This window comes from Nilaparvata lugens, chromosome 4 (genome assembly GCF_014356525.2).
Source record: "Nilaparvata lugens isolate BPH chromosome 4, ASM1435652v1, whole genome shotgun sequence".
Classification (NCBI taxonomy): domain Eukaryota; kingdom Metazoa; phylum Arthropoda; class Insecta; order Hemiptera; family Delphacidae; genus Nilaparvata; species Nilaparvata lugens.
Window position 1 is genome coordinate 29,228,937 of NC_052507.1, and position 27,555 is coordinate 29,256,491.

General features: G+C 34.5%; 1 protein-coding gene across 1 annotated transcript; it reads right to left on the reverse strand.

Annotated features, from left to right (window-relative positions):
- Nucleotides 1–2,885: 2,885 nt before the first annotated feature.
- Nucleotides 2,886–27,397, reverse strand: LOC111046522. Its single transcript, XM_022332089.2, has 3 exons — nt 26,962–27,397; nt 19,440–19,622; nt 2,886–4,774 (listed from the first exon to the last, which is right to left on the reverse strand). Exons 1-3 carry the CDS (start codon nt 27,097–27,099, stop codon nt 3,920–3,922), a joined length of 1,176 nt encoding a protein of 391 aa, XP_022187781.1. The 5' UTR covers nt 27,100–27,397; the 3' UTR covers nt 2,886–3,919.
- Between the last annotated feature and the right edge of the window lie 158 nt (nt 27,398–27,555).

A 27,555-nucleotide genomic window follows, 5' to 3' on the forward strand; every position in this document is an offset into this window, starting at 1 on the left:
AATATACTGAGTGACTTTCAAACCTTCTGCCACATTATTTAATGAAGACAATGATTGATTATCAACACATATATCTTCTTAGATGAGGACTGAACATTATCAGCTCGTGTTACACTGATTTATCCCATGATTTTATCTAGAATTTAATCTAATGTGATAAATACGCAGTACTTTGTCTTTTTCTACGTTTTCTATTCTACGAAGAGTATGACAATGATTCATGGAAGATTTAAACCACCCCTCCTCATAGCTTCCACCCTTCCAATAAATTGGGAATAAAAAAAAACATCGTCAGTAGCAGTTTAAAACACTTCTTGATCTTTTTTGGGACACTTCAAGATTTGATTTTGAGTCAAGAATAATGGTAAAGACCTCCCTCTTCAAGAATAATGGTAAAGTGATAGTAAAGCACTTCATCCTAGGGACTAAAGTGTCTTTTCTCGCTAGGAAGTAAAATTAACCTTATTTAAATAACATGGGAAGTTATTCTAAGAAGCAAGTCCGAAACCCCCCCCCTTCCGTGTACACCTCTGTTTATGGTGTTTCTATCGCATTCTTATTCAATCCTCTAACATCTCTTTAAACAGAGTTTGACGCTATTGATCAATTGAAATTTTGCTTGCATCAATCTTTCCAATTAATGCTATTCCTGGAACACAAAATATATTTTTCATCATAGTTTATGATATAATTCTTTAAGAAATCAAGTACTGTAGCTTTGGTTGAAAACCTTTGACAGCCACTATGCAGTCTGCATAACGAATAATGAAAATTTGTTATTTGAACCGTAGTGGAAATACGGCTAACAAGAATGCGGTAGCATAAAGTATGGATTCCCCACATATAAATTTTAATGGGACTGTTCATACACACACGAACGGGTTGACTCATGGAAGATATATTTTCACTGTGTCGATCACGCTCACTGATACTGATATGCATGTAGCAGCTAGCGATTATTCTATTACTTTTGGTTTTATGAGAAATTCAAAGGTACCGTACTTAAACCTTAATCTCGTGATGAAACGTAATAGAATCATCAGAATTTAAATTCGGAATATGGATGGATTACTGAGATATTGTTTCTATTCAAATGCTACTGAATAGTGCTCATGATTATCATTAAACGAATTCCAAATTAAATGCTGAAATCATTAATTCTAGAAATTATAGCGGAAGTCTTCGGGGTGATTTACAACATTTAATTTGGATTTTCGTTTAATAATAATCATCTATTCTAAATCTCACCGATTTCTTATTTACAAGAGCCATATTGTTGAACTAGCTACTTGAGTCTCAGACTCTTGAAAAAACAGAGTTGAGTTACATGTGAACAATGATTGATGGCAGTAGGCCTAGTTACGTGAAAGTAGGCTGTACAATACTCGTCACTCGTCATTGTAAAACAGATTGTTCAACGTTGTACAGTAAAGTTATGTCATTGGATTAGAGCAACGTTTCTTCATTTTGTTTCATGAATTTGTAGCATTCTTGAAGCATAATAAGACACGGTTTTCTATAAGAAGAACGAAACTGAAAATAGAATTGGAGACTCATGAGTGATTGAATTAAAACATATATATGTCATGGTTCAAGGTATCCATTATCATAGAGGAGTAGCTTTGTTTGCAGAGAAAGTGGCTAAAGGTTGCGCAAAGTGAAAGTTTTAGTTTTATAGTCGGTTATTATGTCAGAGTGCGAAGGATTGGAGGCTGCTGGATGAGGAGGAGTTTATCGACGTTTATCTTCGAAAAATAATTGAATAAATGCAGTGGACAACGTTGATCAACTCTTATTATTGACAACGTCTCACTTATCTGTTTCAATTTCAAACGGACTATTTTCGTGCTGCTGACTGTAATGGACGCCATATCATACACTGTTCCAACATTGAATAGCATTCTAAATAGAATTTATTCTATACTATTTACGACTAATTTAATTATTTGTGATTATACCTGACTCAATTCATATGCTCAATTTTAAGCATTATTAATAGGGAAGATGAGGAGTAGATGATTGTCTTCTACTAATTCAGTACCGTATTCAGTGTTCTGATCCAAATATTTGAACTTGGAAAACATGGATAGTTTGAGGAAAAATTGATATGAGCCTCATAAAATCATATATGGGATAAACAGTAGTAATGATCCATAATTTTCCATTATTAATATTTTTTTCTGTTTTTCTTAACACTATCCATGGATATGGTAGAAGAGATCTAGAGATGCAGTTGTAGATATCAAAAGAGTCATTAAGAATATGACGGGAGTCATAGTATAGCCTCCATTGTCATTGAACTTTATAGGTGTGTTGTACTCCCGCACAGAGCTAATTGCTTCCTACATTATTGTAGCATGAGAAATTTCCCTAGACACCTCATACGACTACATTGTCTCTTCTCAATCAACGGGAATCTTACTGCTTTAAATTGGCTGCCTGATTGTGAGAATTCCCCTTGTTTAAGAGCCGTGAATTGCTGTTTACAGCTGTGAACGAACTGTACATTTTAATTGCCCTTGAATCATTATGCAATCGCAAAATATAAAGTGGCTCCTGAAGTACGGTATGGTCCCATTCAGATTTGTTACAGTCACTGTTCATGGAACATTGTTTACTTTTTGCAGTGACAGTTCACCATGAGATTAAAAAAAATATAATTTTTTTTTCAAAAAATCATTGGAATAATTCTCAGGAAAAACATAAAGCGCATTTTTCACCAAATCACCAAGTAGGCTATTAACTCTGTCAAGTATCACACTTCAATCAAAATAGCTTTCGGATTCAGTTTTCCATAATTGAACAAGGATAAGAGATTCTTGAATAAGCAAGATCTGTGATCTTGATATGAGTGATGAAAGGAATATAATTGATATACAATGTCATAACTAAATGCAAAAAATATTTTATTGAAAAAAAATCACAAATTACACGCATGCTTCCCGCTTACTCGTACATACGAGACTTTATCGGTAATGTATCTTTGGAAACATTCATAATCAATTTCATGAAAATGTTTTTAATTGGCCTACAAAATAGTCCTATATGTTTTTAATTGGCCTATAGTCAGCTATATAGGAGTATGAGGATTTCTAGTCCCTCTCTAGAAATCAAAAATTAATCTCTGCAATGGAGATGATCGGTAGCAATAAGAGATTATGTGGAATAAAATTATTATAAATAAAATCTTCATTTTTCTCTAGTATGAGAGTTCCTTCTCTTCTAAATAAATAAATTTAATATTATACTATATAGAAGAGCGCTCCTTATCAGCAGCAATTGAAAAACGCTTCTCATGACAAAAATTTTCCAAAGACAAACTTTTATCAATTTGTTAGTCCTTCGAAGAATTCAGAAACTTCAACAGAAAAAAGTAATCCAACAATTGAAGCCATGGGGGTATCAAAATTTCAGTATTATTCAATCTTTCTTAATGCTAAATTAACATTATTAGCAACTCTAGAAATAGGAAACTTAGTGCACTTCATAATGGAAAGAGTTTTAGTAAGATATAATCATGATTGAAAACCAAAAGTCGTTTAGAATCTTTTAATGCTCTCGTGCAAGGTTGAAAGAAACTCCCATCCCAAGGAATCTTAAAAATATAATCAAGATTCCCCGAGCGGCACTCAGCATATTGTTTATCACAGCCAAATGAGACTCATTCATTATTCTCACTACAGTCACACACTTTCTCCATTTATAAATGCTTTCCAAATTTAATTATAATTATTACAATATCATAGGTTTGAAATGTTCCATTACTGCAGCACCAAATTGATAGTCAAATACGAATCTGTTATTTTACTTCAAACATGTTCCTATTATCAGAGCAACAGATCTTATCAATCATAGCATACTGGATCTTCACAGTATAGCATCTTCAGTCAAATGGTTAAACTCACTTCCAAATTAATTCCTATTCTTCAATTTTTCGTGACACCACTTCGCATTTCTTCGCCTCGGTTTGAGAAATAGTCAGATCCAGTTTACCGGTAGCTGGTTTGTCAATAGAAATAAAATTTTCGGCTAACAGTATATCGGTCGCCGATTGTGTGAGAGACTGAACGGGACAATAGGGGGATGCGTCGGGACGCGTGAGGCGGAACCGGAAGTTGGACACTGTTTCCGGGTCGGCGACCGCCCACAGCCACACCACTAGGTGATCTGTTTTCTGCGGAATAACACGCACGAATATCTGCAGGCCTCTAGTGTTGATGAGAGTCAGCGGCGAGATAGGAAGATAGAGAGATACTGATGAATGTTTTGGGAAGTACTGGACGAGAGGTCCTTCGTGAATGTGTTGGATGTGTTTGAGGAGCAGGTCGGCAGTGGAGAGTTGTTCGGTGCAGTCGGCAGCAGGGCAGTGGAACAGGGGAGCATTGATGTGTTTCCCAGTCACTGATTCTAGCTCCTCCTGGAGTTTGATGGAGGGTAGGCGGGATTTGAGTTTCAAACGGGGCACAGCTTTGCTGCGCAGCGCTCCACGGCGCTTCTTGGGGTGACATTCTCTGAAGAAGGTGCTGGTGAGCAGGGCGTGCAGCTTGTCGGCCACCAGACAGCGTCCCCTGCTGCCAAGCTGCACCCTGCAGACGGGGCAGCGGTCTGCATTGGCCCTGCAGTCGGAGCAGAGCAGATGTCCGTTGCAGCATTGGTAGGCGGGCGGAGGAGCGGTCTCCAGGCAGACGGGACACTCCAGCAGCTGCACCACTGACTGCAAGCACACGGCCAGTCGTTGCAGGCTCATTGGTGTTGGACCGCTGCCTCCCGACAACTGCAACAGGCAATTCATCTCATTCAAATCGCATTGTCATTTTACATCTATAGAAGGTATGCACTTTTAGATTGGGAAAATGATTAATCACTCCCAGGCGATACAACCATTCAGTTACAACCCAGCATTTACCGAGTGTGAATAATAGAGTGAATACTAGTGATTATGAGTACTAGAGTGAATACTAACACTAGAGTGAGTACTGTGATAATAAAATACTGTATAGCGTATACCAATATTGTAACAAATTGAAATGTTTCTAATTTCTACTACAGTTGATTTTATTCTACTTGCTTCATATTCGAATGAGTTTTTGTTGTTTTGGGAATTGAATCGGTTGCTCAACTCTTCCGACCTGTTCAATTCCTCCCATGTTCAATTCAATAAATCGAGATTGAATGACAATAGTTCAGACAATAAATCATTGAATAGTATGACTAATCATTCATTAAAAAAGAGAAGGTAATACAGAATAAAATATAGTTATAGTGTATGACAACCGCTAGTGCTGAAATAGGCCTAGTAGATGACAGAAAATCTCTGATAATTTATTCTTATAAATTGTCTCATGACAGAAAAATGTGTAATAAGTATCGTGAGGAAATTGATTGGAGCCTTTTCCTATAGTCTAAGATACTGTGTATTTTTCTCACAATTGACAAGAGCAGACAAGCTGTTAGAGTAGAAATAGACTATATTTTCAAGGATCATTTTCGAGAAGCTTTTAATCGAATTCTACATTTTTTGCGTAACAAATCTAGGTAGTTATTATGAATGTCACTATGGATGCATGGAAACAAATGAAATGTAATATTGAGATTAATCTCTAGCCGTATTTCAAGTGCCCTCTCCACGTTATAGTACCATGCATGAAATACATCAAGGAAAACATTTACAAGATACTAGACTTGAAACAAAGTATTCATTCAACTCGATATTTTGCAACATCTAATTATAGAATTGCCGTCATCGAGAAGTACACAAAAAATGGATCACGTTGGAATTCCCTGAGGGATTACAGATTTAGCATGTAGGCTGGAGCCATTCAACTCACCAAGAAACAGTAATAATAATTGGAGCAAAAACTCGAGGTGAACAACTCCAGAAAACTATAAACTGTTCTTTATTTTCAGCTGAGTTTTTTCAAACGCCTACTTCTAGACATACAGACTTTCCGCTCAGATACTGAGTTCAATAGTAGTTCAAACATGATTCCTGTAGAGTGGACTATTTTACTGAGTGCGTAAGAAATACGAATGATCATGAATTAGTTTTAATTAGCAACAATTATCAACGGAATTCAACCTGATCATGTCACTTGTATTAATTTGATTATTTATGCTTTTTCAAGAAATCATGTATTGTTGAACTACACCTTTCGTTGAAGATTTGTACTAAATTACTAGTTCGCTTTCAAAGAAAGTAATATTATAATAATGTATCAGGGATTCAATATTGTTTTTTGTTCTATTTTTATAACACAGTTGATGACTAAAAAAAGTTTGTTCGAAATGGGACTATGTGGCGGTTTTCCGAATTGCAGTAACAATAAATAAATGACACCATTTTGAAGAAGATGCAGCAGATGGAGCATATGAATAAGAAAAATCATAAACTGTCTGTCTATATTCTTCTTATATTCCATGAATTACCTACTATTGCAATGTAGAAAATTGAGAATTTCTATGGTGATTTACAAAAAAATTGTAGAATTCCTACTGTAATGAAAATAAATTTGAGGATTTCCATTTCAAGTGAATTCCTATTTTCTCAGAGCACTAAAATTAACTACATTTCAGCCTAAAATTATATAGTACAACCTAGTGAAAAAGAATGAACGAAAATAATTTACATTGAATCAAGAGAAATGCAACACTAGAACAGGTATGTAGGTTCCCAAAGTCATTAAGTAATCATTGTTTTCATATTTGTGTTAACGATGGTTGTTTGAATCGCCGCCGCCGCGTGAGAAATTTAGTTAACGGGCCAAGTTCAGGTCAGAGGCGCTGCTAAGATCCTATCTATATAATAATGATCGTTACACAGGTGATCATAGACGTTTGTAACGCGGCTCTCATAACTTCTACTTCCAAAACCTTTCTCTCCTTCTCCCAAATCACTACCATAAACAATCAACCACTTGCCTCGTGAAATTCTGTCACAATATAACTAGTTTTAACTGGTCTTATTATTAAAATACAAAATAGTTCGAACAAAATACTAATATTAGTACTTCTCAGTTCATATTCATTTGCTCAAACTATATTCCAAATTAGTTGAAGCTCCCCTCACATGGAATGGACTGCAATTCTGTTACTAAACAAGAGATACATAATTTTGATATAACATGGAGAAAATTGACATTTCCTGAGAATGAGCTTTTATTTGAAGTTTCTACCCAACCAACATAAAAAAGGGGTTCAGTGCTTTGACCGCGTCCGGAGTTCACAAAGCATTTTAGGTCTGTGAGTAGTATGCTACGAATTATAAAAATATTCATAGGTTAATGAGAAAAGTTGATATTTAATTAGATTATGAATGAGAGTTTAAGACGAAAAGAAGAAAATTTTAGAGTTTTCTTACCAAGCTTTTTACTTGAATATACAGTAGAATATATTTTTCATTCATATAGAATATTCAAGTGTATAAGCCAGTATATATTGTAATCCACATAAATAAAGTACTCAATCAATCAATCAATCTCTCTCTCATTCAGGGTTGTGTGTGGCAGAGAGGACCTGGAGTCTCAACTCCGCACTAATAAAAGAAAATAATAAATTAATCAATAAATCTCTCTCCATCTCTCACTCTCTGGAACCGACCGAAAATCTTCCTTCATATCCATAATCCTCTATATTCTACATCCTTACCCCTCAACTAGCCTTAATATCCTCCCACTTGTACCTTTCATATTTTCCACTTCCCTGTAAATCCTGCAGATTTAATTCATTCATATCACCCATCATTTTTATTTTCACAAATATGTTATTATGTACTATTATTAAAATTAATTTGTTATCATAGAAGTGTTATCATTTTGTTTATTATTATTATCAGTGTTTGCCATAGGTCTTGTCAGACCTGGCAAAGTAAAATGTATTAAATGAATATCAAATATCTCTATCTTTCTCCCTCACTCTCAATCTCTTTTCCTCTTCTTCTCTATCCAACTCTCCATCACAATTATGTTCTTTGTCTACACACTATCTCTCCCATCTCCACCTACTGTTAGTTTCCTGGGTGCATTCACAGAGTATCAGAGCACCTGAATTACGAACAATAATTTGTAATTAGACAGAGCCTGACTGCGTGCTGTAACCTGTAACACTGACCCGATGCCTTTATATGCGGTTACGGTACAGTCACGCCGACTTTATGGTTAACGGTGTCAGAAATCGGACTGTATTTAGCATGCGACTGCTGCTGTCGGTTGTACTCTGTTTAGCTGGTCGGACCGACGCCAATTCGATCGGAACCGGAAATTCACTCAAAATCAGTTTCAGTGATCTTGCATAATTTCAAACGCCCTTTCAACAAGTGAACAATTGAAATTTGTGGTTGCGGTTGTTAGGCCCATGCTGATTTTCAAATAAAAGAAAGCCAAGTCATGACAGCAATGAACGCTCATGGAGTATTTTTGTTTAGAACCATAACAGAGCACTCATGAAGGTTTTTTTTATTCATCAACAGGCATGTTTGATTGCTGGAATATGTGTTTGATGTAGCCTATTCTGTATGGTCAACAACAAAATTATGTATTATCTAGTAATTTTGTACTTTTAGTAATTCATAGGAAAACTCAACGTTTTGCCTCATTCGAAGAAAGTTAGATAGAGAATTAACTGTTTTAGACGGTATGAGCCGGTACGACTAAAGGGTTTATACACAGATTCCTGAATTTTTCTTGCTCAAAAACACCCTATTATACACCCTGAGGCTAAATTGAAAACTATTTTCTCTTATGAACACTCCCCCCAGAGCCTATATTGTTACAAAAACAGCACTAGATAGATCTATGAGAGAAAACTTATTATCCATATTGATGTTGCACAATATCTAGTGACTCACTCGGTCGCTCTATCTCTTTCTCCCTCTCTCTCTCTCTCTCTCTCTCTCTCTATCTCTCTCTCTCTCTCTCTCTCTCTCTCTATCTCTCTCTCTCTCTCTCTCTCTCTCTCTCTCTCTCTCTCTCTCTCTCTCTCTCTCTCTCTCTCTCTTCTTTTAAGCTGAGTTACCAACTGATCTAGTGGGCTTCTTTAAGAAATCCAGTTGAGCTGAGAGTTCAAGCTATATTCAACAAATGAAAATATGACAAAAGATTGTTATCAAGATTTTTTAGTTATTCAAATTTTCTTTATTTGCCATCTGATATGTTGAAAGTTTGTCTCTTCAGAGAATAATTTCAGATGAAAATAATGACATTGAATATTAAATAGTGATAGCGAACATAAGATGCATTTGAACTTTACCTACAGATTTCAAAACTGGCCAATCGTGAAGTTCGTGCCGCTATTATTCTTTCACATTAGAAAGGAACCAACAGCTCTCTTCACTTTCCTGCTGTTCATCCATGAGTGAAGTGGAGAAGTTCGAATGATTCAGCTTTGTGACCACGAAATGTGGCCTTACACTTTGCCTCATTCGAATAAAATTGGAAAGAACAGAGAGAAAAACCTTTCAAATAATGCACAGAATGCACAAAATACCGCGAGTTTTGTTTGAAAAATTATCAAAAATTAAGTTAATCTTATTACTATTAGAATATCGGGGAGCCGAGCTTCGCTCCGAGTAGACTACAAAAGCATAGAAGCATAAAAGCATGGTTAATATTTATTTATTGATAAATAGAATACAATTCTTAAAAATGATTGGGGAAGAACTAACAGGCATAGCCCAAAACTGTTTCTTCCCCGAATTTTGATTTATACACTATAGTTCAAAAAGTAGGTTAATGTTCCATACACTTGAATTTAGGTCCCATTTTCAGTCCAAACGTTTGAAAACAGAAAAGTTCGAATTTAGATTGTTTACAAACCAAATTGAATAACATAATAAAACTCGCTGATCACTTAAAACTGTAAAATAATGATTAACTTTGAAATTTTAATATTTTTTAATTTAAAATGATATACAATGTTTGCTACAATATTTAATATATAAATAAAAAATAATGGATCTTGATTAAATCATATCGTCAAATCATGTCAACAAATCAAATATTTTGATCAAGTCGATTAAAATTTCTTGCCAGATAATATTTCTCGTGAGATGAGCTGATTGATTGCGCAATAGTAGGCTACAACAGCTGAACATAATACTGTCTCACTCCCACACACGCACTCGCATCTTCCATTACCGACAGACGACGAAAGTCTCAGCTGTTTTTCCAAGGATGGATAATATTATTATCCTTTTCATATCCTTCAGCGAGTTTCCCAGGAATGAGACCATGTGCAAGCGAATTTTCATATCAAGAACCTTCTATATTGCAAATTTCATCAAAATCGTTCGAGCCGTTTTCGAGATCCGTTGGACATAAATAAATACCCATGTACCCAAATACCCGAATACATAAATAAATAAATGAATATATACTGAAATTGCTTGCTTAATATAATCGGATACCAGTTGAGTTCTGGATCAAGACCCAGGTAATATTAGTTTCTTGAGGAAACCAGAATCGTTGCGTAATTATTTAAATGACAGTATAGATATTGATAACAATTGAATGCTGAAGAATACTTCTAGGAATATAATTCATCTTAGAGTTTCAAACAGCAAAACTATTGGTGACATAAATGGTAGGTGATGGATGATTGATGAACTTTACTCTGAAAAATATCTATTCATACCATAATATATTTACATTTCCACAGAATATTCTTTTAATTGTATTATAATATAATGTGATGAGAATCATGCCCAGCTCCCTCTGAGCTCTGACCGATCAGTCGACTTGTCCAAGAGTTTTGTTTGACTTGTTTTCGCTCTCTGTCTGCTACTAGGAAGAGAGTTCAAGATCAGTAAAGAAAATAATGGAATATGGAAGCTCATTTGATTTGAATTACGTTCGTATTCTTACATTACAATATTGTATCGATGCTTGAAAAATATGTTATGAAGCGATTCTTTTAAATATTTCGAAATATTGTGAAAGCCTGGAGGCCTTATTATATTATTGTAACTTATAATTTTCATTATTTACTGTCAGATCAAATCATCATTGTAACTTCTGAACACCAAAGATCTGATCTCTTTTAGAAACAAAGCTTTTCAAATCATTGAAATTACTTTCTGAAAAATTCTATCCATATGATAAATATGTTATTGCAATGAGTGGGGTGTCCTATGCGTTTCAAAATTGATGTGTTTATTGATGCGTTAATTGAATACATTGAAAAAGTATTATTTGTAGAAGTCTATTTATTCATTGGTTTGCACTTGGTATTGACAATGAATCGAGTGGTGCTAAAAGTCTGCCAAGTGCTAAAGTTTTCAAGGTGAACGGACCAAGTACTATTATGAAAACCAGTTTTGGCTAACAGTATTGTACTATAATAAAGCCAGTAACTCATTAAAATCAATCAGTGGAGAACCTAAGATAACCAGAGCTATTAATATTTGAGAATAAAGACTTTTCAGACATCTGATTCTTCATACAGAATGCTGTTATAAGGTACGAAAAATCCTTGTTGATTTTAAAAGACCAAATGAAAATGCTAATTTGGATATATTTTTGGAGACTACAATGTTCAGTTGGCGATATTTTTTTATAAATTAATTAGTTACAGCTGTATTTACATTTAAATATTGTTAATATAGGGAGATGATTGGAGATAGAGAAAAATTTATGCTAAAATGTTATACTCTAGAGAGAATAAAGTTTTTTGGACGCAGGGTTCGAAATCGAACGTCTGACCATAGATGTAAAAAATTGAAAAATCAAAGTACCCTTTCTTTAAATTTTATGTTATTCTTCTTCTTCTGCTTCAATCGTCCGATTGGTTGGCAGCTTTCCATCTTTGTCTGTCCAGAGCCAGCTGTTTTAGTTGGGTATAGCTCTGGACCCCAAGATCCCGGGTTATCTGCTTCAAATATTGTAGCCGAGGTCTTCCACGAGCCCGTTGTCCACTGATTGCACCTTCCAGTATTGTTAGCGTGAATTCGCTGTGTCTTATAATATGTCCTATCCCTAAGAGATTTCAATAGAGTTTTTTTGTGTCTCTTCAGCCCTTTGAAATACTTCTTCATTTGTTATTCTATCGGTCCATTTTATTTTCAGCATTCGCCTCCAACACCATACTTCAAATGCATTAATTGCCTTTTCTTCCGCCTTACCGATAGTCCATGTCTCTGAGCCATATAGTGCAATACTCCAGATACAACTCTTTATAAGTCTCTTTCTCAAATCCAAATTCAGACTTTTGGAGGAAAGCACATTCCGTTTATTGATGAAAATGGCCTTGGCTTCTCTTATACGGCGCTTTATGTCTTCTTTGTCTTTTCCATCCGCTGAAATAATGCTACCTAAGTATTTAAATTTTTTTACTTGTTTGAGGGCGTTATTCTCTATCTTTACTATTTCAAAATCAGGATTCTTGGAGCAGATCATCACTTCTGTCTTAGCCTTATTTATCTCCATATAAAATTCATTTTTGAGAATGTCATGCAATTATTTATGTTATTACTCACGACATATTTCGACATATCAATGCCATTTACAGGTGGATAATGCACTTGAAAATGGCATTAATATGTCGAGAATGTCGTGAGTAATAAAATAAGGGTTAAAAAGGGGTACTTTGATTTTTTAATTTTTTACATAAATATACAAGTAGGTCTCAAAAAAATAGTGGACTCTGAATATAGTTAGAACATGCGATCAGCCCGATTATATTGTTACATAGGACAACGGGTCCATTATACTTATTATTCAGTTTCAGTGGTTTCATTATTCAAGATATTTGATTATCTTTTCAGATCACAATACCATACACGAAATAAGCCGGTATTCTATACTAGAATTATTCAGTTATTTTCATATTTCTCGCAAATTATCTGGTTAAGTTTGGAGTTGGTTACTTTGGTTTCCTCTCTACAGCACGAATCCAACCTGTTCGATGTCTCCACATTGCTAAAAGTCTACTGATCTTGGCCTAGATACCCTGCGGCCGTTTACATAATCAACGTGGAGTCTTTCACACTAATTAGGATTCGGATTGATTACCGCGGCGAGTTTGACTCGAGCTGGCTGCTTATATAATACTATTGGATTTGGATTCCTTTTCGTTTTTTCTGCATTTTCTTGTGTGCTCAAGCAGAACAATTTGTTTTCAGAATAGGAGGCTCGTTCAAATGTAACAATAGTGGACGGTGAGTTATGTGGGAGCGAAGGAATGACATTTCTCGACAAAAGAAAAAATAATTTGGATTTATCCGCCTAAAATGAGGAGTTGGGATTGAATGAAAGTTACATAAAAATGCAAACAATACTGTCAAGACATGATGATCTAATTTGGACGGTTATCTGGCGCACCGGTACGGAAGAGATTGAGTATAGTTGGTGTGGAACCAGTTCTTTTCTTATGAAGATCACGAAATCGTTATGATAGATGAGCACGAAAGTTAGGTGGCATGATCGCAATAGAAATGGGATAAGATCAAATCCAGTAGGAACTGAATGAGTACCGGTAGCTGGCTAACAAAGCTGATAGACTCGATAATATCAATATCAGTTCAAATTATAATTATTGCCCGTTCAGTGAATTATTTCACTCATTGACAATCCATTATTTTCTCTGTCATTGGGGAGTAGCAAAGCCACTGGTATAGTGGAACTAATCTGTATTCAGTGACATTAGCCTGAATAAGTAGCTAGTTGGGCAAATACAAACTTAATACTTTCTTCAAAATTGACTCAATAATTATTCAAATTATTGCATTTCTCCTATGAGTTGCTTCAATAGAAATATACATCTATCAAGAGTTACAAAATATGAAAACTAATTTGTGTCTTATTTCCATTGTCCATTGATTCTATGGTAGGAATAATTGATTATGAGTTGGCAAAAACCTAAACTGCATTCATTCTTTCATTTTATGTACAAAATTGCAGATTAAGATTCTCTATCAACACACTGATACACTTCTACCTGCTCACTGCTTATTATCATGTATATTCCATGTACTTCTTCTATATGCAGTTCCAATACATGATAATTGTGTTTTCAGGCATCTTCACTAAATTCCATTCCAAATTTCCAGTACAGTGCACACACATTCCTAGACAGGAAGCTCTAGTGAAAAATTGAAAATCATTGGTTTATTTTATAAAATCTGAGAGATGGATGGTTTGGGGTTGTGTCTAATATCACTTATTTCACAATCATTATCATGATTTGGCTTGTGGAGATGAGTAGAGTAACAATAAACAAATGAGTATCAGACTATATTGTTATGCTCATAGTATGCAAAAATGAAACCAGCAACCAAAAATGAACATTAAACAAATTTGAATATACTGTACCAATGTCCTCAATCTTTCTTCAACTGATCAATTATTCACAAAAAGAAATCACTGCATAAGCGTAGTCAATTTTGAAAGTAGAACATCTCAGTGCTGCCTCAAAATCATCCATAATCGAGCCTGTATTGGACATGATTGGTCTCGAATTTAGCATGATTCTTCTGTTTTTCTCCTTGGTAAAAAGTGAATGCAGTTACTGAATAAATCAGATATCCAGCAAGCAACCGCAAACTGTCTAGTTTTTGTCATTGAGAAGCGCAGTCTCAAGTCCACTGGGTAAATAGTGAGCGGTTTGTTTTCTCCTGCTGTGTTATGGAACGAAACGCTTTCAGTTGCAAGATTTTGCTTTCTGTCCGTTACGGATCATCAGCAAAAATCTTATGACCAGTGCTAAAAGTGTAAGAGAGCTCCTGGCCACCTCGTCACACGCGGCTGCCCCAAAAGATTGCTTCCAAACCACTCTAGCACTCAACAGTGATGACCATTTATCCACCAACGGATGTAGTTGACAGCGAAAAGAAAAATATATTTCTACTGCCAACGATGAAAAAGAAATAATATTTCACTGTTGCATGAAGTGAAAAGTCCTTCCTGTTCATTCTTTGTAACGGTAGATGGTGAATATTTGACAGTGAAGGTAGAATTATTTGAAAATTGATTATTTTGAATCTACTAAGTAATTGGTGCTCAGGCTATTGAGGAGAATTTCCTGATTATTGATGATGAAAACGCATTCTATAGTTTACAGAATCATCATACAATTTGTAAGCAACTGAAAGCATATGCTATGATCATGATATTAAAGAAGAGAGAGATTGATTGATTTAAAGAGAAAGAAAAAGAGAGAGAGAAAGAGAGAATAAGAGAAAGAAAGAGAGAGAGAGAGAGACAGAGGGAGAGAGATGGATAAAGTTTCCTGCGAGTACGGGTATATGGAAATCTTTTAGAAGCTTCATAAGTTCTGGAGAGGCTCTGCTCAAGATTTTATCATCGAAAATACTCATAAGTCCAATTTGCTCTTTGATTTATTGATATAATTTTTCAAATTATGAGAAAATATACAACACTCAAACAAGCAGTAATTCCCTTGTACGGTGAACTTCATAAAAAACACGGAATATATAAAAATCGAATAACGTGAATAAATAAATTCCAAAGAATAGATTTCTAAAGAATCATCGACAAATTTGTATAGTATTCTAATCGTATCTTTTACAATAATATCGTCAGTACAGGAATGCCAGGAATATACAATTTCGATTATAGATGAAGCATGAATTATTACGATCATATTCAGGAAGTTAAACATTTCTAGCAGTTTGTCGTTCGTATGTTCAAAAAGAATAATTTTGGAGAGAAAATACTTGAGAACAGAATCGACAAATTAACTATGAAGTTCTTCACAAAGGTGTTTTGCAACATTACAAAAGAATTGTCGATGTCATTCATTCAATTTTAAATGTGCAATACCGTGCAGTCGAGTCGATGCTGCAAATCATTTCCCCCGGAAAACTCTGTTTTTCTTTTTTCGAGGAAAACCACGCACATCACGTGGAAAATGGAAAGCTGTCAATTGCCGCCCGGGAAAGAAGCCGACCAACAACAATCTTGAACGCACAATGATCCAGAAGATCATTGTTATGAGTCTGAGGAGGAACGATCGTTGAAGCATGGCGGCATTTAGCCCAAAAAAAGACGGCTGACAGATCGCTCTGATTCGCCAAACGTAAATTTTAGCGTTTAGCTCGACTTTTCTATTGAAACTGTCGATCTAAATCTAGTCTGAAACAAAGGTGACTAACGGGCAGATAAAAAGATAGTGCCAGTGATAATGCGAGCGAATCATTAAATATTTCCTCATTATCGAATAATGCCAAAGCAAAATTCAGAAGAATATTTAAAAGACTGTATTGCAAAATGCAAATAAAATTTTCCAATAATTTCATTGATTTAAAATAGAATTTATTGATTTTTGAACGTTTAAGATGAGTAGAAAATTCCCTATGACAAATTTTATTGAAATTCGTTACGGTATTATTTCATTAAACTACAGTTCTCTTGAAAATAGAGACTTTCAGTAAAGCCTTCAGGTACATTTTGAATGGAGTCAATGTACACAAGTTCTTTCTTTTCATTTCCTACTTTTCCCTCTCTCTGTACTATGCATAACTTTTCATAAAGTTTGGGATAATTATGGATATTTATGGAACCAAGGAATAGAAAATTAGATGAATAAGAACCAGAATCATAAGAAAATAAAATACTAAGAATAAGTTATTCTTGAATGACTTTTACGACCTGATAGTTCAATAGAGGAGTAGTTTTGCAGTGCGCAGAAGCCACTTATACTGTAGAAGGAAATAAATAATGGATGAAACAAAATATTTGAATGGTGAAAGCTTAATCTTTGTGTCTATGCGTCAAAACGTTGCCTTGGTGTTACTTATAGCTTTGAAACTGCTCTACCTATAATTGACGCCCAAGTCTTAAGAGAACGCTGACATTCAAGGTAATAGCAAGGTCAGATGGGTTTGGTTATCTCTATATTATACTCTCCTTCACATTTTGTCAATGCTTCCTCTTCGTTCCATCTGGAATAGCCTACTGCATTCAACTTATCCTGGCTCTTTATATCAACCCAATAATAGTATTTCACTTAGTTTTTGAGCGATTTTTTATCAACTGGAACCCACCTCGAGATTGTTCACCTATGGAAATCCAAACTGGATTCTCATGTTTTTGTCATTCTTGGATGTATTAAATAATTATTCAGTTCAGTTATAGCCTTATTTTTCACTTCAGTTGAAGTTGTCTTTTATTGAGGAAACATTTTTGAATGCTACTGACATTTTGCGAGCCAAGGTAATGTTTGAGGAGAAGAAGAATGAAGTTTTTCAGAATACTGGTTTTTGAATGTTTATTCCCTCAAGAAGGCATCAATCTTTTTTCACAAATTGGGGAAAAATTGCTCTTGACTTTAAAATAAAGTAAGTTCAATAATACTCATGGATGAAACTCATTCATGTAATCAAATTGTGCCTAACTCTGAAACCCTCATGGAGTTTAGCTATCACTGTTAATGATTATAAACTATATGTCGCTCCTCTAAACAATAAACGACTAATACATGGAAGGATTTCATTAAGACAATAATAAGATAGAATGAGAGCAAATTTTTTAACGGGAAAAATAAATCTCAATTCAAGCTTCTTTCATGATGATGATTACGTAGTAATCATTATAATTAGTTTAATCATTACAGTGAATCATTAGCCGTATTAATCAAACCTGTCTTTCAAGATACAGTAGGCCCACCGAAAATCAAAATAGTTTAGAACATATTATTGTTGAAAAATACCTGAGTGATGATTGATTTGAATCAACTTATCATTATTTGAACGTTATTACCTTAAATAAATTCAATCATCCAGCAATGGAGATTAAAGTCTTTAATTTTTTTTTGATCATGTTTAATCATGATTAGATGGCTTTCGATTTACAAATGTTCTATCTATCTGAGATGGTGTCTACTTTACAACGAGCGACAACTTGTTTTTCAACTTTAAATTTCAATTCACTTTGTCTTTGAGGAAGACAGGAATGTAACAATAGACGTTTCTTCATTCTTCGACCACTTATAAGGCAGAATGCCTTGTTCAGTGCATTTAACAAAAAATATATCTCATTGGATAAAAAATTGATAAATGTGTACCTCGTGTCTTTTAACTTAATTATATAGTTCCATTAAACTACTCATTTAAATTCAATTGGGTTTTTCAAGAGTTTCTGATCTAATCTCAGAAAACTAATCTCAGATAAATTGATTATTTGATTATTCAAAGTTTGAAAATTTGCACACGAGCATGAAGCTGGACTCCAGTTTATACATCTTGGCAAATCCTCCTATTCTAATAGGATGTCATTCCAAGGATTTTCTTTCTATATCATCTCATCTTCTATTCCCTATGTAAGTGGCTCCAGATAGCTTTAACTAGACACAGTTATTGACAAGGGATTTTCCAATCGATTGTTGGACTGAATCAATTACATCTGATGGAAATATGCTTATACATAATTGATTGCCGATTATGAAGTGAATTGGAATGTATAATTATTATACATAGCCTAATCAATCATGAGAGAATAGAATGACACACGAATAATTCTCATGAAATCATGCAACTAGCAAGTGAAAATAGTTTGTAAATCTTTAATCTTCTTAACAAGATATTTGAGTTTGTACATAAACTTGTGCATATGAGTAACTTTAATATTATGCAAAATTTTATCACAAATGGAATAGATAGAATAGAATAGATTTACATCCCCAAGGGAATGAACCACAATAAACAAACATGGAGCATCATATTATAAATCATAAGAGAATGGAATGAGACGTGAATATAAAAAGTAATATTGAAAGTAGAATATAAAAGTACATAGTTGAATAGGCCTGCATGTGACTCGCTTATTCTTTGTGTTCAACGCATTTGTATTGAAGAACAATGTTCAAGCACTTTTTGGAGACACCTGATTCTACCTGCGAAGACCTATTCCCTCTAGGATTCCTGGGAACTCAAGGTTCATGTCGGAACCCTCTAGTCCCAAAAGGTATTGGTCCCAAAGTTCCTAGCACCATTTGAAATTCTACCATTTAATTAACTTATGCATAGAAGTCTCTTTAATATTGAGCAGAATTCTCCCCCCAATAGAAATTCACCTCTGTAACGGAAACGAGCCACAATATAGGAACATAACAAACGAGGAGGATCAATTCACTGTGTTAGAGAGGCCTACTAAAAAAATAATGATCGGTAATAGGCATCAATAACGATAAGAGAAAGAGAACGAGAAAAATTTGGTGAAGTATAGAAGGACAGGAACCTGTCGTTCAAGGAGTTCAAGGACATATCAATATTATTTTCTTCATGTTTTGTTAAATATTTTTTCAGCAATCATAGAAGATGTTGCGGTCATCGAGATGAAAACCTACAAGGACATGAAATTATGTTATATTCAACATTGCAGCTCAATCTAGAGCTAATGATAATGATGATGATGACATAATTTTTTTCCGAGGTGACAGATTTGTTTGAGGAATTTTACGAAAATAGAGAGGTCAGTTTGAGTGGTACTGACCCATATAGTGCCATTGGAGTCGGATCCAGCGTTCCACAATAGCAGTTTGACGAAGCGGTCGCGTGAGTAGACTTTGAGCGCCACCTCCCCAATGCGGAGGCCGAGAACATCCTCTCCATTCACCTCGAGCACGCAATCACCCACCTGTAGGCCGGCGCTCTCTGCCGCCGAGCCTGTCTCCACCTGCAATCACACAACAATCAATTGTCTCACCTTAAAACCCAATTCGTTTGGAAAAATGTCCAACTTGATGAAAGAGTGAAGGATGAAGTGTGTAGATTACACTCCTATTATACAGAGTCCACCGTAGAAAACGAGAGTTTCGATTATACCCGTGTGGGAGGATTTGCTAGTTACCTCCATCGGGCGCGTCCCCATGGGAATTGGAGAATGCTCACTAGCACTGCAGCCAGCAGTGTGGGAGGTAGTGGCGAAATGAAATAGACACCGTGAAAAAAAACTGGACTGGTCCTCCAGGTTGGAGGTTGGGCGTGCGGTCAGCAGCCTCACGTTGTAAAAAAACAATTCACGCTTCGAACAGAAGCAATCAGCCTCTGATTACAGAGAGGCTTGGAGGCAGATTGTGGAGGAGGCCAAAGCCCACATTGGGCTTTCGATTAGCGCCAGGATAAGTCAGTAGGTTAAGATCAAATCGGTCACTCCGCTATTTCAAAGCCAAAGAATGATTTATTATTGACAGAAAATAGTTTTTGATGATTTGCTATTTGACTTACCGTACTCATATAATAAAAATATTTATTATATTAAAGTAATATTGTTGAAATGGTATTCTCTTAAGACGTTGACAAGAGGCTCCATGGAGTTTAATTTACGCTGGTTATTTAATTTTGAATTTATCCTCCACTCTCTCCAAAAGTTGACAATTTATCTTCGCGATTTTCTCCTCTATCGCTTGTCCGCAGTTCGGTCAATGTAAAATAGAAGGTTTGCTCTCATACATTCACAACAAACAAATCGAATAAGATCAGAATATCGCTCAGATCGATTGTCAATTATTTGAGATAGTAGAGGCTAACTTCAGAGATCGTCTCCACATTTGTCAGCGTCTTAACTATCTTAGCGATATGATTTTTTTAAAGGAAATAAACTAAATCTCCACTACTATAGACTTACATGTAGGGTTATTTTCTAGGATGAAAAATGTTTTCATGTTGAACGGATACAAAAATAGTGGAAATGTATGGAGTTTTTCAGGTGAAAACCCGATTATTGTTTCGTTTCTCATTACAATATTTTTTCTATAATAATAATAATTATCAATTATCTTCATAATGATTTTCCGAGAATTGATTGAATAACGGCATGCAGAAAATCGTATTGAAATAGAATTAAATGTAATAATAATGTATGTTTCTTTTGCTTCTTAATGTATTATAAGGTACTCATTGTATCTATTATATTATTGAACAGATATTCATCTCTATCCTATACTATTAAACGAGCAACTTCTGTTTATATGTTTAGATGTTCTGATGTTTAGATGTTTATATGTTTGTATTTCACCTGATCTCGAAAACGGGTCTAACGATTCTCACGAAATTCAGAACATAGTGGGTTTATAATATATAGATTTGATTGCACTAGGTCTCATCCCTGGGAAAACTCGCTGAAGGACATTAAAAGGATAATTACTATTTATCCTTGGAAAAACAGCTGATAATAATAAAATTATTTCGTCGTCTGTTGGTGATGGAAGTGAGTGAGCGAGTTCATGTGTATGGGACTGTGTCAAAATTATGACTAAGCTGTTGAACTTTTGTAATCATTCAATCAGGTACTTGGTGTCGGTTGCAAAAAAGCCGGGTTATATTCAATCCTGATTAATTCTACGTAGAAGATCCATCTTTTTGAAATGGTCTTCTCTGATTTGGTTCAAGTAAAGTTAATCAGGATTAAAATTTAACCGGCTTTTGTGCAACTGGGCCTTTTTTGAGGGTATATTTTTGCGTTCCTCTGGGAATTAATCTCAATTTACTGTGATTAGTGTCACGTTACTTTTTGTGGAATAACGCTTAGCCTCTTGCTTGGCGTCAATCGGTAGAGCATGAGAGTTATTTTAATAATTATAAAATCTGGTCGTGGTATTATTGAGGAATAAAATGAATAGTACACCATGTAAAATTTGATACAAATATTAACAAATATCTCAAAAATAGATCAAAGAAAAAATATATAGAGCAACAAAAATATATGATGAAACAAGAAACGAAATCAAATAAAATATCACAGATTAATACTATTTTTTGAGTTCTATAGCACGAAACTTTACCATGTGCTTTCACCTCATTGATCATAATTATGCATTTATCTGCATGTAGCTTTGACATCAACTTGCTGTTGCTTGTCGATTTGGATAATCCTATTTCATATATAATATTAACTTCCCAAATCAGAACATGATAAGTTGACAAATCAATAATCAAAATATATATTAATTTCTATAGTTTCCGATAAATTTTTTTTATAATAAATATATCTCAGGGTGCAAGATTCGGCACCTGACGGAAATAGATAGATCAATTTATCTAATGAACCAGAGCTACATTATATAATCGCAAATTATATTATAGAATCAATGATCATGTGAACATTTGTATTATCAGCTTAGAACTTAGTATTCTTTTTGATTGGTGTATCTTTTGATATATGAATTGACTCGTTACTATTCAATAAAATATCTCTTATACAATTTTAAAACTTGCGCAAGTATTTTTATTAATTTCTTAATTTTTAAAACCTTTTCGACGAGCTAGCTTTTATTTCTTATTTCATTTGAAGCACTGAGGGCGCCCTATCACTATTTCAATATTATTCACTCACGTGCTGGATTTGCAATAAGTTGCTGATGGCAATCCAAACTCCTGGTGGTCCTGGATTATTGGTGGCCGTAGTCGTCTCTTCCAAAGGATTAAAAATATTTAAATGACTTTTGCTTTACCACAGCATCACAAAGTCTTATGAGAAAATTAATAATTCGATTTAACTTTAAGTTATTAAAAGGTACAGTAAGATATTGCACTCTACAATTTTTGGTGACATCTCATGGTAGTGGTTGGCAGGCAAGTGGGGAATTTCTCCTTTCTAATTCACAATTTTCACTTCCGACTTGCAAATTTACATAAAATTTAAATAATCTGTTCCTCCGCCATTCAAGGCTCAAATAGTTCGTGCCAATCTATTAAATTATTTCTTATATTGAACCTCTGATAATTTATCTGCCTTCGGGCCATATCCAAAACATAAACTAAACAACAATAATTCATAAATTCTTATCATTTATTCTTATCATAGCGCTATCCTGGTCGTGGTGCTATTTAATTTAACAAAAGTTATGTGAATGTGTTTTTAAAAATGGTTTTTATTATTTTTGTTTTTTATGAATAAAACATTGTAATCAGGAGGTGAAAGTGAAAATTCTAATGATGAAACGTCAATCCATTTTAACCTATAAATTTGAGTTTCTATAGGAAATACGGTATAGTGCATAAACATTGGAATATCCGAATAATCTTTACCAATAAAATCCATGAGAATAAATATACAAATATACAAATATATTTGAATCGGCTCACTATTACCGCCTATCAATTGCTACCATTTGATTGGTGCATGCAAATTATTATAGTATACATGCGCCTAGGAACCTCCTACTTCCTTAATACATTAAATTATTTTTATCTGGGTTTTTTAATACGTTTTTTACATGCAAAGTAATTTTCCAAAGATTATAGGTTGTTTCTCATATTACAACAATTAGCCATGTGGATTTTTTGGTTCCTCAAGTTGCATACTATTTAGTTACAATAAATTTCTGCCAAGGTGTTTGGCTAGATTCTACTTTATGCGACTCAGTCGATCATTAGGTCGCCGATCAATAGATATTTTACGCCTAACCTCAAATTTTCAATATTTTATATAATATTATATAGGTAGCAAAATTATTTTCATTTCTATTCGGCCGTTATAAATTTAGCCATGATGCCTGATATTATCTAATCTTTAAACATTATCATCTTTGGCGATATTAGCCTATTATTCTACTTAGACCTATAATTTTCTTCAAGTAGGAATTTTTATTTATCCATCCGATTTTCAATTCGTTACATTAGATAGAACATTTCTGTATGAATGTTATTATAATTTCTTCTTTCGTAATAAATGTTTTATGCTTTTGTACTCCGCCAGAGCGAAGCTCGGTCCCCGATATTAAAATCTAATTCATACGTATATTAATGTAATCTCGAATGATAACTTAAAGTACTATGCTGTGCAATGAAATTTATTTTTCAGAAAATCTCTCTCTTCTCATGAGGATGGCTGCCAATCATTCAATGTAGAATTTTAGCAAGAAAATATTCCGAAGAAATTTGTGAAAATGGAGCTTGATTCCTGCCGATCTTATTCATCATAGGGGCAACGCAATGTGCAATACTTCCACTCTCCAACGAGAAGAGTAACTAGAAAAATCTCACTAACAAGTATCTTACTAATTTAACGGAAGCTATTAGAAAATAAAGTCCATATAAATCCAATCTCTATTTCTCTGATATTTCAAGCTCTGTTCATTGAGGAATCGACAATATGAGATTCATGCTAAATAATTTATTCATTGATGATTTTTTCATTGTCCTTGGTTTAAACTCTTGGTAAAATTAGATTGTTTCAAATATTTGACAATCCAATGTTTCAAATCATACAATAACCATATTTCTATGTATATTCTCTTATATGATTCTCAGGATAACAGCAGCTATGTTACAGTCACAAGAAAAATTCTACTTTGAAAATTAGGTTTCAACTGTTTTGCTTTGTAATATTTGATATTATAAACGTTTCGAAGGATACAAAAGTTATTCTCCTTCTCGACCTGCTTCGAACATGATGTGGTTGTGCATATCTACACGTAGTTGAGGTGTTATTGCGACATGTGGATGGCAGCATGGCTGCTGCTGGTGGCCGGGTAAGATTTTGTTACGCTGCTGTAACAGACAATTACTTGCGCAACTGTGTCGATTGGTTTCCGCGTCTATTCATTTTGTCGCGACCTGCACTCCAACAAGTCCAATAATCTACAACCGCATTCAATATTTTTTGCAACGTTTACCATTTACCACTTTTTCAGAAACTTTTTGTGCACTTTTTTCATATTGAAAGTGTTTCCACTACGCCAACTCGCATCAGTGTTGCAATGCTCAAATACCATCAAGGAAATAAATATCGCTGTCTACCTGTAAATGTCTCTCACGCTTACAATGGCTCAGTCACTACTTATCATTCTTGGATGATAATTTTATGATCCAAGTGTTGAATTCTCGAAAGAGATTGTTTCTCATAATATTTTATTTTGTGATGAGCTAACGGGAGAAGCATGAATAGAAGCTGGAAATGATATTGGGAGAAAGAGATTGAATGGATGACATTGACAAGCAGAATGGGAGAACTCCTTATTCTTGATTTATTATAACTCAGGGATATGACAATTAGAAAATACCTATATTAAAATATATATATTATTATATTATATATTTATAAGCTTTACTTCTCATTCAATTCAATAGGACAATTCAGAAGTTTTATTACATGAAGTTAATAGTTTTCTCTCTCATTTATTTGAGTTAATTTGACTAGTTTCGGTTATTTATACCATTATCACGTGTCAAAAAGTATAGATAAATGGATCTATATTATATAATGTAATGGATTATTTTCATATATCCCTCAAATAGCTTACAGCTAGAGGGATACTATCGCACTATTGTAATATTCAAATAAATAAATGATGAATAAATTGACTACTGTAGATCTATTCGATAGGAAGAATGAGAAACTTGTTCACATTATTCATTACTGGATTTAAACGTTTGAAACCAATTCATTCAAAATTGGATTTCCCAACATGATCATGGCGGCCGAATTAGTGATGGTATACTACAGTGGATTTCTCCACTGATAGTATTCCATCAATAATTATCACTAAAAATGATATCAAAATACTAATATAAATGGTTGTTTCAACTATCAAGCAGGTAAATTAAATTGAATAAGTTTTCTACACATAAACGTAGAATCAAAAATCAGTTTGCACTCGAAATAAGAATAAATTAATTTGGTACTCAGCAGCTCAGATGGAAACACAGATGTGTTCTCCGTAACAGGCACTATATAGCTTGTAAATGAGCTCACTCCATACTGGTGTTTTGGAACTAAATTTGGAATTCCTGATCAGGTTTCCACCAGGAGCCCCAATTTTTTCTGTGAATGATAACATTTTTCCAAAGCACTGTGAATATTTTTCCTTTTCTGATTTTGTTTTAAAAAAATACGGTAGACTAAATATTTTCAATATAACAAAAAACTTGTAGTTTTTTTGGAAATTTAAAGAATTTTCATTTCATCAAGCAATAAAAACTGACTCGGAAGATGGAAAAAACGAGGGTGATGACGGAGGGTGAGATGCCTGTCAAGAACAGTATTTTAAACAGAGCTATGCTAGGCACGTATTATAAAAAATAACAACTTAGCTTACCTGTACACAACATAATATTTCGCTCCAATTTTATTGGAATAAATAGAAATGATTACTGTAATTGGACTTCTTTCATCCAAGTCTTTCACAATAATTCGAATATATTCCTTGATTCCAACTCATATTTCCGGTGCTTAATTGAAAATATCATATTTCTCTAATCATTAATTAAGTAAAACTGAGTTCCAGAGTAATTTTAATACAGAGAGAGGAGAGAGCAGAATTCAAATTTTGGTCAAGATTTTCCGAAATTTAGTGAATACAAAAATCATCTAACTATGGAGGCATTCTGCTCAGATGAGTCATAAATAATTGAATTTGAATCTTTTGAATCTTGTTTACTTGAAGTAGAGTACTGTAGGGTAGATAGATTCTAATTATTATCATTACTATTACCAATTTCAACCATCTTTGAATTTCTCAAATAGCATTGATCATTGTTAAATTTGAACTACAAATAGATTCTCAATGCCGTATACTCCTTAGGAGAATGGAACCAACAATTCGTGATAATTGAATTGTTGTGGATGCAATTGGTAGGTGGATAGTACTGTTGGATTTGACATGAGGGCTTTTCATTTATATTCGGAAATTATTAGAAAAGGAAAGGCAATTATGAATAAGCTTGGATGAAAGAGTCTAGATTCTGAAATTCTGGATAATTAGGCCTACGGAAATTACATACTACAATCATCTCTCTTATTCCATTTTATTTCATTGATTCAATGCACTTTTCATGAAAAAAGAAATTTTATCATATTAGGTTTCATATTTCAATATCATGCATTGTATTCTGTTTACTGTATGTTCCACCTGAAATTTATCAAAATGATTGCCTTAGACAAATACATTGATTTTTATATTATTCAACCGTATCCAGAGAAAACTTACAAAATTGTTTTATTCTATGCAGTATCGAAATAAAACAATACATATATAATACCAACAGTATGATGATAAGGAAAGGTGCTTTACCTCACTAATCCAAGGATACGGATCCCATGTGGTGCGACTGAGATGAAAGCCGCAGGAGCCGTCCTGGGGGCGGGCCACGGTGCAGATTCTGAGCGAGGGCGGGCAATCCTCGTCGGCGACGACTCCCTTGTCGTCCATGCCAGTCGGGGGCGGCAGCCGCCTCTAGCATGGGGCGGACGACGCACTGGAGTCACAACGCACAACGCGCGCAAACAACGAACCAACCAACGAACACTGTTCGCGCACAGGCTACTCGGCCACTCGCTCGCTACCAACTATTCAACCAGTTAGTTACCAGACAGAGGCTGGAGCGCGATTGCGGTTAGCGTCCCCACCAGAACAGAGTTCCACATTAACTCTGCCGGGAGAGACCATAACATCTCTGCCGGCATCCGAAATAAAGCCATCCCGCGTTCCTCGTTGCGAATCAGCCGTGCTCACCCACACGGCTATGTAAACACTCTCGCATACAGGAACTGCTGGTCCATAAATAGACTTCATTGATTACCGTAACGTCAACGATATATTCAGTTGATTGATCTATCGTTGTCGAACAAGGCTTAGTAACCAGTATTTAAATTATATGTATTTTGC